The sequence below is a fragment of the Cavia porcellus genome, unplaced genomic scaffold, assembly GCF_034190915.1.
Source record: "Cavia porcellus strain 051 isolate PalLab524CR breed Dunkin Hartley unplaced genomic scaffold, mCavPor4.1 scaffold_3, whole genome shotgun sequence".
NCBI lineage: Eukaryota > Metazoa > Chordata > Mammalia > Rodentia > Caviidae > Cavia > Cavia porcellus.
The window spans coordinates 101997903-102010740 of NW_026947486.1; the positions used below are offsets into that span (position 1 = coordinate 101997903).

At 39.8% G+C, this 12838-nt stretch overlaps 1 protein-coding gene across 1 annotated transcript in view; it reads left to right on the forward strand.

The window, feature by feature from the left end:
• Nucleotides 1-12838, forward strand: part of Slc9a6 (solute carrier family 9 member A6) — a 56841-nt gene that overhangs the window by 35463 nt on the left and 8540 nt on the right. Inside the window, exons 11-14 of the mRNA XM_063246448.1 lie at nucleotides 2034-2145; nucleotides 3371-3524; nucleotides 9389-9419; nucleotides 11855-11934. Coding sequence (XP_063102518.1) covers nucleotides 2034-2145; nucleotides 3371-3524; nucleotides 9389-9419; nucleotides 11855-11934 — 377 coding nt within the window. The remainder of the gene's footprint in view (nucleotides 1-2033; nucleotides 2146-3370; nucleotides 3525-9388; nucleotides 9420-11854; nucleotides 11935-12838) is intronic.

The following is a 12838-nucleotide window of genomic DNA, read 5'->3' on the forward strand; positions in this document are numbered from 1 at the left end:
AGCTGACAGCAAGGAAATACGCATGTGTACACCAGATCACATATATATATACATCCTTATAAATACTTGTATGTGTAACCATCCATGTCACCATCAGGCTAAACATAGACTCATACTGATGTCTCTGACTGTTATCCATTACCACACAGATCATTCTGACCTCCTGCCCTTGTTGATCTGTTAACACGCACCTCAGTGGTGAGAAACCTGGCTCCTGCCACGTGACATCCATTTATTTAATTATTCAGTCTAGTGTACACATACAGTCATGCACTACCTAAGGGTGGGATATGTTATGAGAAATGCATCATGAGGAAATTTTATCATTGTTGGAACATCATAGATTTTGTTTAAACAAACCTATATGGTAAAAGTCAGTTGCTTGATGTGGCCTTTTGATATAGTTAAAAGAGGGGAAACGTGACATGTATAAGACACAGCACACTGTTTTATGGTAAAACTTTTGTTTATAAGTAGAAGTACATTCTAATGTTTAAAAAGTATAGTATATACATAAACCCATAATGTTATCATTTATTGTCATTATCGAGTATTATATATATAATTATATGGGTCATACTAAGCAACACAGGGTTTTTTTTGGATACCGGTACTACCACAAACACATGAGTATGCAGTGTGCTTTGCCATTATGACTAGAGTTTCACTAGACAGTAGGAGTTTTCCAGTGCCATTAAAGTCTTTTGGGACCACTGTGATATATGCTGTCTGTCACTGATCAAAATCTTACATGGCACATGAATGTTATGACAATATCAGCTGTTAACTGGTAGTCCCGTGGGCAACAACTTTATCAACAAGCATCTAATCCTTAGAGGCTGTTCCTTCTGGCTTTAGATTTATGAACTGGTAGACTGTGCTCTCTCCCAAGGTCACTTAGGTTAGCACTTTTTCTACCACATTGTCTTGTTTGTAATATTAGATTTCCCTTTGTATTCCTTTCAGGAAATGGGGTGGGTCTGTGTTATGACTCCTGAAATTTAAAAAAAAAATGATTATAAATCAGGAGTTTCTACAGATAACAAGTGAAGAAAAAGATACTAAGATTGCTTTCCAGTTAAATCCATCTGAATTCCCCTTAAGCCTGCCCTGTATAGCAGGCCCAAGGCATAGACTCTAGGGGTTCATCTGGGCTTGCAAGGATTTCTGTGGCGTGAGGTGCTGAGCTGCCCTCTTTGCTCTGAGGATGGAAGGGGAAGTTTAGCCAGCGTTACTGTCTTCTTATCCACATAGACAAGTAAAATCAGTCAGACCTCAGTCCTCATTGCCTCAGAACTCATCAGATCCAGGCCTAGCCTTGATGCATATTGCGCTTAGCACTTGCCTCAGCCTCATGCTAGCGCGAACATTGCGGAAACTCCACCTATTCTTCCTTAATGTCTTGTACTTTTGTGCATTTAAGTCACACAATGGTTAAGAGTGATACCACTAAGCTCAAAGGGCTTAAATTAGTCCAATAAAAGGTTAATATTAGCCCAGTAAAATGTAAAAGTTCTGGGGAACATTCATCACAGATTATTTCTAATTACATTACTTCTTATGGGGAGAATTTTGTGTTGTATTCATCGGTTTCAGCACACGTTAGAACCAGTTATTGACGTGTATTGAGGTATAACTGTAATCTTAAAAATATGGTAAAGAAATTCTGCTTTTAAACCTCTTTCTTGATCTAATGAATTTCCTATATGTTAGACCTTCACCATCTAATTGGGTGGCAACCTGCCACGTGTGATTATTTAAATTAAGCTAAAATGATACAAAATGAAAATTTTAATTCCTCAGTCACACTAGCCACATTTCAGGTGCCCACTATACAGTATTGGATAATGCAGATATAGAAAACTTCCATCATTGCAGAAGTTTTATTAGATAGTACTGTTAGACATTGGAGTCAGGAGACTGTTAAAAAACAGCTCCCTGAAATAGTCTTGTTTCTTTTTTGGATGTCTAATAGTGCAAAACAGAACAAAACAAAACAAAAATACAGTTCCTTAACCTATTAATAATTTTAGATTGCTATTTTCTTGGGAAGAGCTGCCAATATTTACCCCTTGTCTCTCTTGCTTAATTTGGGTAGAAGGAGTAAGATTGGATCAAATTTTCAACATATGATGATGTTTGCTGGTAAGTTATAACTTCCAAGAAATCACTCACAACACATATGCTGTTTATAGGATTTGAAACCAAAATGTTGTGCTGCTAATATAGGAGTCCTTGAAACACTGACATTGCATCCTCAAGTAGAAAATTCCTCTTAAAGTGTCTCATTCCCAGCTGGGTATAGTGGCTCTTGCCTGAAATTCTAGCACTAGATGGCTGATGCAGAAGGAGTACAAGTTTGAGCCCAACCTGAGAAATTCAGTGTGAGAACTTTTCTCAAAATATAGAAAGGGCTGGGGCCAGAGGCCCTGAGTTCAATCACCAGTGCTGCCAAAATAAAAAGTCACATTCACTTTTTGGGAATTTTTCATGTTCTGGTTCCAAATCCTTGGCTCAGAAATATATCACATGTAATCCCAGCCCCCAGTAGACTGAAGCAGAAAGATTGCCATGAGTTTGAGGCCAGTCTGGGCTACGTAGTGAGTTCAAGACCAACCTGAACTGTATGGTGAGACCCTCTCTGAAAAAGAAAAAAATATGTTATATAAAGGAAGATAAAAATGCGTGTAATTTTATACAAATGTCTGTTAAGTGAATATCTTCCACTTATCATGTCGTAAAACAGAAACAACCCACTCACCTGTCTTTCAGTCAGTGGAGAAACAAGCTTGTACATCCATACCATGTAGTAGTACTCAGTACTAAAAACTCAGTGCTCAATACTATTTATTCACAGTTACATGAATGAATCTCATGTATTAACGCTGAGTGAAAGAAGCCAGTTTCAAGTATTACATACTTGATTCCATTTATGTGACATTCTAAAGGAGACTTTATAACAGTGATGGAGAATGAATCAAGGGTTTGACAGGGTGAGGGAGAGTTGGATTTAAAGGAGGTACCACAAAGGATTCCAGGAGGAGAATGAAACTGTTCTGTGTTTGGCTGTGGCAGTGGACACACCCTCCAGGGTGTGTCTATGCATTGTAATAACTCATGAAACTGTCCATCAATAAGCAAATTCTTCATAAGTTAACGAATATATATTTAAAGAATTTTTAATGATCAATGCATGTCTGCATCATATATAGAATTCTGTCATTATTCATATATATTTAGGTATCTTAATATCCAGCTCATATTTGTTCAGCTGCTCCTGAGTTTGTGGGATGTGCTTTTTCTCTCTGAGTTGATGAAGCATACATCATTGATGAGTTATTGAAGAAATTCCTGCTCAATTCCCTCGTAGGTCTTCGTGGTGCAATGGCATTTGCCTTGGCCATTCGAGATACAGCCACTTACGCACGACAAATGATGTTCAGCACCACACTTTTGATTGTGTTTTTTACCGTATGGGTATTTGGTGGGGGCACCACTGCCATGTTGTCATGCTTGCATATAAGGTAAGTAGGAACTGGGAACCTTGTTTTAATGTTAAATGTTGATTATGGTTGTTTTTCCTGCAGTCATGAAGAGATTTTAAGCTTTTGAAAATCTGTAGTATTTCATTTTTTTCCTTTTAAAAATTATACAATATAGTGTAGAAAATGATTAAACTATGCAAAGTATGCCTGCAATCCAAGCTAATCAGAAATTTGAACAGGAGGATCCCAAGTTTGCATCCAGCCTTGGCAGCTAAGCAAGACTTTAATCTTAAAAAGTAAGAAGGCTTGGGGATTTACTCCAGTGGCAAAACATTTGTTTAGCATGTGTGAGACCAAGCATTCAATCCCCAGTATCATAAGAAAATCATCAACTGTTTGAAGAATATCTTTCCAGATAGCTTGCTATGCTTTATATGTATTTTTAACAAAACAGGATAACACAAAAAGTACTCTTATGGGTTGTTTTTAAAAGTAATGCAGCATGGGCACTATATATTTACATTATTATTTGTGTGGCTGCGTATATCCTGAGTTACTTAAGCAAATTTCTATTGTTAGACTTTTATTTGCGGTGATATAATAATGAAATATTTATGGTAATATTTTGCTATTACAGTTGAAGTTTTGTTGTTAGCATTACTTTTAACAATCTGGACATTCTTAGATGTATATACCACCATGCACTTGTTTAGTTCCTCAGGGTGCATTTCTAGAAGTGAAATAACTTAGTCAAGAGCATATGCATGTATTTAAGTCTCTTGCTCATGTCACCAGGTTGGATCCATCTGTAGTGTGTGAAACAGTCCAGTTTTCCTCTACTCTCAACAATACCAGATATTATCATTCTTTCTCATCTTTGTAATCAGCACTGTTTCTAACGCGAAAACCCGAGGCCAAGATCATGAGATCTTAGTCTTCAGTTTGAACTGGTTTGTACATTTAATTTGAAAACTCCCTTGTATCTCAAGAATTGTGGCTTTGTTTCCATGGATACAGCAGCCTATGTTGCTGAAGGCTTTGTGGATTTTAGTTTTGTGTTTCGCTGAACCTTCACAGATGTTAAAAGCTACCAAGCTTCCAGGATACAAGCCATTCATTAGGAAAAACTGTTTTTTACATTTTAAAGAAGCAGTCCTCCATCTTTTTTATTCTATTATGTGTTTCTTTTAACATCGTAAAGACTAGCCAGCTCCAAATAACACATTGGATGTTTTGGTTACCATCTTAATCTCTTTACTATTAAAAGCCTTTTTCTTATTATTTCTGTACTGTTAGTGCATATAATAGACAATAAACTATGGTATGTTCTTATACTCCTAATCATTACTTGAAGATCTGGCATTATTGAGTACTTACTATGTGCCAAACATTGTGCCAGTGCCCTTCCCCTGTTTATGTAATGATAAAAACTGCATTATAAATGAAGAAACTGAGGCTTAGAAAGGTTCATAGTTGTTTAACATTGTACAGATGATTAAATGGTAGACAGAAAAACCTCTAATTTTTCATCCACAATGTGAGAAATGATGGTGGTAAATTTGAGAGGACTAAACTCTTTTGTTTTTTCAGCTTATAAATGAAAATGCTCCTAGGGAGAACAACATTAAATGGAACATAATTTAGGAAATGTAGTACTCTTCCATGGAGTCTGTACATTTATGGATAATCAGTTCTCTTCCTTCATTGCCCCCCACAGAAACTGAGCAAAGTACCTGTGTTTACAGCAAAAGAAATAAAAATCACCACCCACCCACCTTGACCTATAGAGTTTAAACTATGCCACTAGCTTTGGAAGCTCTTTGGTTGGCCACACCTGTTCACAGCCTGTTCTGTAGCATAGTTTGGCACTTAATTGTAGGAACACTTTGGTTACTTCTTGTTTTCTTGGACTTCTCAGCCTGGCTATATTTTAAGCTTCCCTTCCCCTAAATTTGTCTCATACAAGTTTTTGTATGATGATCCCTAAACAAGTTTTTGTATGATGATCCCTAAACATTGAAGAGTCATGTACACCTACACTTAGGTTTGAATTCTTGCTCCTCCCTTTTTACTAATTCTGTGATCTTGGGCAAGCTCTTTAATCTTTCACAACCTCAATTTTCAAGCCTGCAGCTCATGTCATAAGTACTTATGTGCTAGGGTTGTGGTGAAGATTCTGTGAGCAGATTTCTTTGCACAGCCTGAGCACTTCATGCCTTCACTCAGCAAGCACTGACCCTCAGCATGCACTTACCTTCAGTGAGCATCTACCCTCAGCAATCACATACCTCAGCAAGTACTGAGCTTCAGCGAGCACCTACACTCAGCGAGCATTTACCCTCAGCGAGCACTTACCCTTGGAGAGCACCTACCCTCAGCGAGCACTTACCCTCAGAGAGCACCTCTCCTCAGCGAGCACTTACCCTCAGAGAGCACCTACCCTCAGCAAGCACTAACCTCATCATGCACTTACCCTCAGTAACTACCCTAGGCAAGCACTTACCCTCAGTGAGCACCTTTCCTTAGCTAACACCTAAGTCAGCGAGCACTTGCCCTCAGTGAGCACATATACTCATCGAGCACCTACCATTAGCGAGCACTTATCCTCAATGAGTACTTACTGTGCACTGGCCATGTGCCAGGGACTATCATAGGCTACAACTCAGCGGTTCTCCCTGATCATTTTTCTTCTGAGGGGCCATTTCACAATGTTTGGAGCCAGTTTTGACTATCCCAAATGGGAGACGGCTGCTCGTGGTGTCCAGTAGATAGAGATCAGGGATGATGTTAAACACACGACAGTGTACAGGACAGGTTCCTCCTACCAGCAAACGGTTATCTGGGCCTCAATTACAGTCATGCTAAAATTAAGAAACCCTGCTCCTTAGAAAGAAATGGTCGCGTAAGAAGATGGAAAAGGTCCCTAGTCACATAAAGTCTGTACTTCAGTGTGAAAGGACAGCCAGTGAACTAGTAAACAAATAAATGAATATGACAACTATAGGTGATAATCAAATGTGATGGCATTCAGTAATGTCCTATATGGTGACGACGGGATGGCTGTGTAGTTAGAAGAAGAACCCGGGAAAGGTCTCCAAGAGATCAGACTGTCTGAATGACGAGATAATGCCAGTTAAACAGTGATATAGAAGAATAGTCCAGGCAGAGGGGAAAGCAAGTACAAAGGCCCTGAGGGAGGAACAACCTGCCCTGTCTGGTAAACAAGCACGAAAGCTCACACATTGAATCACATGGTGCAGCATTCTGCAAAGTTTTCCTATTAAGGGCAAGAGAATAAAGATTTTAGGCTGTATAAGTCATGTGGTTTTTGTCTCAGCTATGCACTTGGACAATACGCAAATCAACTTGTGTGGTCATGTTCCAAGAAAACCTTATTTACCAAAACAGCAGGTTTTGGTAGATAAATAAATATGTGCCTGGGCAGCATGATGCACAAGCTGCAGTTGATGGACTCCTGCTCTAAGGTGTATATGGGGTAAAGGATATGGGGAGGAATTTGTATTTTAAAATGCTATTGGAAATCTGAGAGGCGATTTAAGCAAAGGAGTGCCATGATCTCATTTACAGTGAGAAATGATCATGTTAGCTGTCATATGAATGATGGCTTCTCAGTGAATTAAGAGTCAGCCAGCCATTCCTGTGTCCTTGCACATAATTTGTGGCAGTCACATGTGGCTCCCTTTGATTTACCACACATGCTTTGCATGCCTGTTCCTCTGAGCCATTAAAGTTCACGTTGTCCCCTGTGCCTGGAATACACATTGGCTCCTAGCAAGTGACACAGACGCATACCTCCTTTTCTCCCAACTTCTTTGCCTTGGAACCATTCCGCTTACATAACATTGAGTCTGTCATGGCCCTTCTTTCAGCCTTGTGGTGATACAGAATTGGTTAAGAGCTACCACTGAGTGTCGATGATCCACCTGGCACTCTAAACAGCTTTCAGGACCTTTTAATCCTTGCACTGACTGCGTAGTTCACACTGGCCCCTTTTCCAGGTGATACATAGCGTCATGGTCCCTAGGACTACTTAACAACTAAGTTCCCACAGATGTAACCCACTGTTCCCTAGCAGCAAACCGTTAGGGATTCTGCTGCAGTCGGGTCTGTTTCCCCAGGTCTATGAGGTCCTTGAAGGTAAGGGTTTAATTCCTGTCTTTGTGGTGTTTAATTCCTGTCTGTGCCCTGTGCCTAGTATAGTGCCTGACAAATAATACGTATTCTATAAACGCATATTACATTGGCTTCTGGCATTTTACTATTTGAGTGTTACAAATGCACTGTCTAGAAGACCACTAGATGTCACTTGAGATGCACAAATATGGTTAGCATGTAATGTAACTGAGAAGACATTAAACAGCATCTGGCCATCTTTAACAAAATAAAAATATGCTTTTCTTTGAATTATGAATCTGCTCTTAGACATCTGCTTTCAAGCACTTGACCATGACTCCCTTGCCTTCCAGATGTGGTCTTGCATTGTTTTCCTCCCTTGAGTGTCATATGACTTTGCTGCAGATTCTCATCCTGCTATTTGTCTGTGTTGTCTGTAGTGGTTAAGTCAGGTGATAGACATTTGAGCACCTGTAGTGTGTTATGTACTGTGCTAGACTCGAAATACAGAGATGAATTGAGACAAGGCCTTTACCTCAAGGAGCTCAGTCTTTTTGGGTAGACTGACAGGTAAATGACTAGACTCTACTGTGCTAAGTATTATAATAAAGGGCTCGAAAGTGCTGCAAAGCACAGAGGAAAAAATAAGCTTGCTAAGGGGTCATGAACAGTTATTGTGACACTTAGGGAATAAATAGGGAATAAAACCGATGAGGGAACAGCATGAGCAAAGGCATGGAGGCTCCAAGAGGACCAGGATTTGGGAGAGTCATAGATGAGCATGTAGAAGAAGATGATGGGGAATGAGGGTGGAGAAGCAGGTTGGCCTAAGGGGTGGCCACTAGTTTTCAGTCTTGAACACTACACAAAGGGCTTTACACTTGACCCTTTGCGTTGCAAGCTGCTGTCAGAGTCCTTTGTGAAGGGTGTAACCTGGTGAGCTCTCTGCTTTAGCCAGCTAACTGGGGAGTAGCTGGCAGCTGGGAAACCTTATACAATAGAACCCGTGGGTCAAAAGGATGAGGACCCTCACCAGAGCTGCTGGGAGGACAGGGAGAGGGACTCTGAAGAGACCACAGTTTGTGTGGCTCATGTTAGGGACTGTAAAAGAGTCACAGAACTTTTTTAAAAAATTTTTTTGTCTTTTTCATTTTTATCGGTACTGGGGACTCACGACCGCCTGCTTGCAAGGCAGGTGCTTATGCCGCAGAGCTAAATCCCCAGCCCAGAGTCATAGAACTTAATGAATCCAAAGCAGGAATTTAATGCATGTAAAAAGAATTACAAAGACTCAATGCTCCCCTTTAGCTTATGAAGAAACTGTAACTGGACCATTTCGTCCGTCATCATAATACAGTGTTGCCGTGAGAGATGCAAGGTCCAAAAACATGCAACTTCTTCCTGAAATTGTATTGTGTGTCAGCTTGGGTTTTGGAACTTTCCAGTAACTCTTACTCAGCAACTGGGGTATTTATTGTTGCTCCTCCTGACTCTGTTTAAGAGTGGACTTCTGTTCAGAGAAGAAATGTTCTTTACTGAAACTGGTAAGTGGGATTGCAGGAAAAGACTCATTTGCCCTGTTTGTAAGCTGTTGCTAAGGAAAGTAATAGGAGCCAAAAACTTTATATCAGCAACAGTAGAGAGGCAAGAAGACATTAACCATTCTGTGGCCTTCTGTGTTGAGGAAAATTGCTGCCTGACAATGTACATATGCAACTAGACTTTCAATAGCTTTGGAATCTCATTTGCTCTTTGTGTTTTCTTTGTAGGGTTGGTGTTGATTCAGACCAAGAACATTTGGTAAATATGCATGTGTGTTGTCCCTGGGGTATCTGTCGAATGTGCAATTGTTTAGAAAGAAAACAGCCTCCCATAGACTTCACACTGCTGTTTAGATCTGCTCTGCCTCTGCTTTTAACTGACTTCACTCCTGGCTTTCCTCTCCACTTTGTAAAGACAGAACCACATTCTAGGCAATGTGGTTATCGAGGATGACAGTTTTTCTATCTGTGGGCCATCCTGGGCTTTTGCCACAGAGGAGAGAAGTCTCTTTAGCATGCTTGGGTTTTCAAGTGACTGCTCTGGCACAGGGAGCCTTTTTCCACTCTGGTTTGCGCATGAAGGCCTGTCTCTGATGTCAGCCCCACTCCAGCTGCTCTTCCTGTGTAACTTTCAAATTGGATGGCCAGCAGCTGCCCTTGAGAGCTGCCGAGATGCTTTTGAATCTTGAAGCAGTCCTCCCTGCCTGTTCAGGGGAGTGCACTTTCTTACCCTGTGCCTCAGCCTTGGCCACATTTCCTTGCTTCCTTCCTTCCGTGTGTCAGTTTCTCGTTGTTCCTATGAATGCCAGCCTGTTGGACTGCACACAGTGTAACTGGATGCCCTCTCTAGACTGACTATCCTTTTCTGGTATTTTCCATCCACTTTTTAATGGTTTCTGAGCACCGCTGAATATGTGAGATTGTGCTACATGTTAGAAATCACAAAAAATTAGGTTTTTGAAGGTGGAAAGCATCTCTTCAAAACAGTTCTTTTTCTTGTTTAAAACAAACCCTGGTATGTTTTTCTACAGGGTGTGGTTATCACATTCATTTCCTAAATGCTAATTTTGTTAGCTGTTGAGTAATGAGTGTATGTGTGCATATGCGATATCAAGTATTTGCCTCTTTTGTGGTCATAACCTTAAAGTAGAATTTCTTGGCCTTGAAATGCTTGGATAAACCAGGCAAGATAGGTTCCCATCATGCCAAGCTGGTAGGGTGGTATCCACAGGACAGTAATTCCTCAGTGCCTCCACCTTGTATCAAAACGAGAATAAAGTTATCATACAGCTCCTGTGACAAATACCTAATCACTCTTTGCTTAAGTCTCTACCAGCTGTGTCACCTCTGTTACCACAGAGGAGAAACAGAGTTGGAGTGACAGGGAGAAAGCCAAGTAGATGACTGCCAGTTGTGATACATTTAAAAAAAATTCTGCTTGCCTTTAGAAGTCTGTAGTCATCTTGGATGTATTGCTTACTCAATAATTTTGAATGCACAGAGGAATATTATAGTAATTATGGAGTGCGTAAAGGTGGGGTCTGTAGGCAGTAATGAGAAGAGATGGTGAGATGGATAGATAAATTGCTCTTCAAGAAGTGAAGGCAAAACTAAATAAATTTATATATTAAAAATACGTCTCACATTTTAAAAGGTCTGGGGATATAAATGCTCAGTGTGAAGGCCCTGTATTCAGTACCACAAAAACAAAAGAAGACAGCAGACTGGAGTTGTGACTCAGTGGTAGAAAATGCTTAGCACACACATGGCCCTGGCTTCTATCCCCAGCACCACAAAATAGAATAAGTGGAGGCGTGCAAACCTAATGATGTGAAAAAAAAATGTAAAAGGTGTCCTCTGGCTCTTGTAAGTCCCTATAATGCCCTCAAATATTTTTATATATTTGTATATTTTGTGGATGTTTTGAAACATATTGAGGATTATGGAGGCTAGGAAGGATCTAAAACCCAGAATCTAAACTCTGTTCCAATGATACATTCTGCTCCTAGAATAAACTCTCCTAAACTCTACTCAAGACTATTACCACTGAAAAGGGTGTTGGAGAGTCTCGGCTGCTCACATTTTATACAAAGAGAAATTCAGACCCAGAAAGGAAAGAGGATTTACCCTAACTGGTTAATGTCAGCATACCAGGACTGGAACCAGATAGCCTAACTGCCCTACTCTTGGCCCTACCATATTGCAAATAAGGGCCCAGTTTATACTTTTGGAAACTATTTTAGAAGATGCCTGCTTGCTCTGTTAATTTCCTCTCCTAACCAGTCAGGCTTACCATGGAATTTTCCTACTTGTTTTGAATTTGCAGGAGTGTTAATAACATAGTAGCAACTTTGGAAATGCCTTGAGACCAGTAACTCACAAACAAAGATGTTGATCTGATGTTTTCTTTTTAAGGTGCTCTTGTGTTGAAGGTATAAATCTTTGGGATTTGGGGGCTGAATTATCCCACATTGACTTTTTGAATGACAATAACAAATTACTAAACCTTCTGAGTAATAAAGATGTTTAGAAAGACACTTAATTTCTTACTTCTGAGCTGCAACATACAAGTTATTAAATTTCTAATGAGAGCATCTTTATATAGGCTCTGTTTCTGATTCTACAAAGGAATGACTACAAGAAACATATTCGTATCTTTGTATGTATATTAATTTGTGTATTCTATGCCTGCAGGGAGTTCCTGAAAATGAAAGGAGAACTACTAAAGCAGAGAGTGCTTGGCTCTTCCGAATATGGTACAACTTTGATCATAAGTATCCTTAATTAAGAAAAAAAATGATAACATGGACATGGATAGTTACAGTTTAATGTGTACCAACTGTTTGTTCATTTGGTTTTGTTTTTTGTTTCGGTGCTCCAGGTGTAGGCCTGGTGGTGTGCCTGGAAGAAAAATATAAAATGTAATTTTAGTATTATTTTGTTTGTCAGTGTAGTGGAGGAGGAAATTCACATAAATGAAATGAAACACATAAGTGAAACAGGAAAATAGTAGGGACTGATTATTTTAGAGGCTGGCTTTGTGGAGGGAATCAGGATCTCAAATGACACACTTTCTTTGATATATGTTTAGTTGTTAAGAAACTTATGTATTGGTTGTCATTTGGATAATTTAGTGGATCCTACAAAAAGCATTTAATTCTTGCTGTTCCACAGGGGTGGAAAAGGAAAGGCTGCCTTAGGGAAAACCGTTGTAACACTGCAATACTGTTAGATGTCACAAGAGCCAGGGACATGCATCTTCCCTGGCCTTTCCTAAGAGCAGGAGACTTTCCTTTCCTCTCCATTTAGAATGCCACAAATAGCTAATGTTTTCATTGATGACCTAATTTCCTTCTTGTCCTGTTCTATGTCATCTTCATAGCTATACTTTGAGTAGTAGTGATTTTTCAAAAAATGAATCAAAGTGTGGTTTAGGTTCCATTTAAGAAAATCTGGGGTAACTATGTAAACACATTTTTTTTTACCTCCAACTTTGTGATCAAAGCCTTGTATGTTTGAGAAAAATGCATTGAACACTTAAGATTAGAAGTAATTGCTGGGTGTGGTGGCGCACACCTGTAATCCCAGCACTCGGGAGGCTGAGGCAGGAAAAGCATTGCGAGTTCGAGACCAGCCTGGGGTACAAAGTGAGCTCAAGGCAAGCATGAAGTGCGCAAT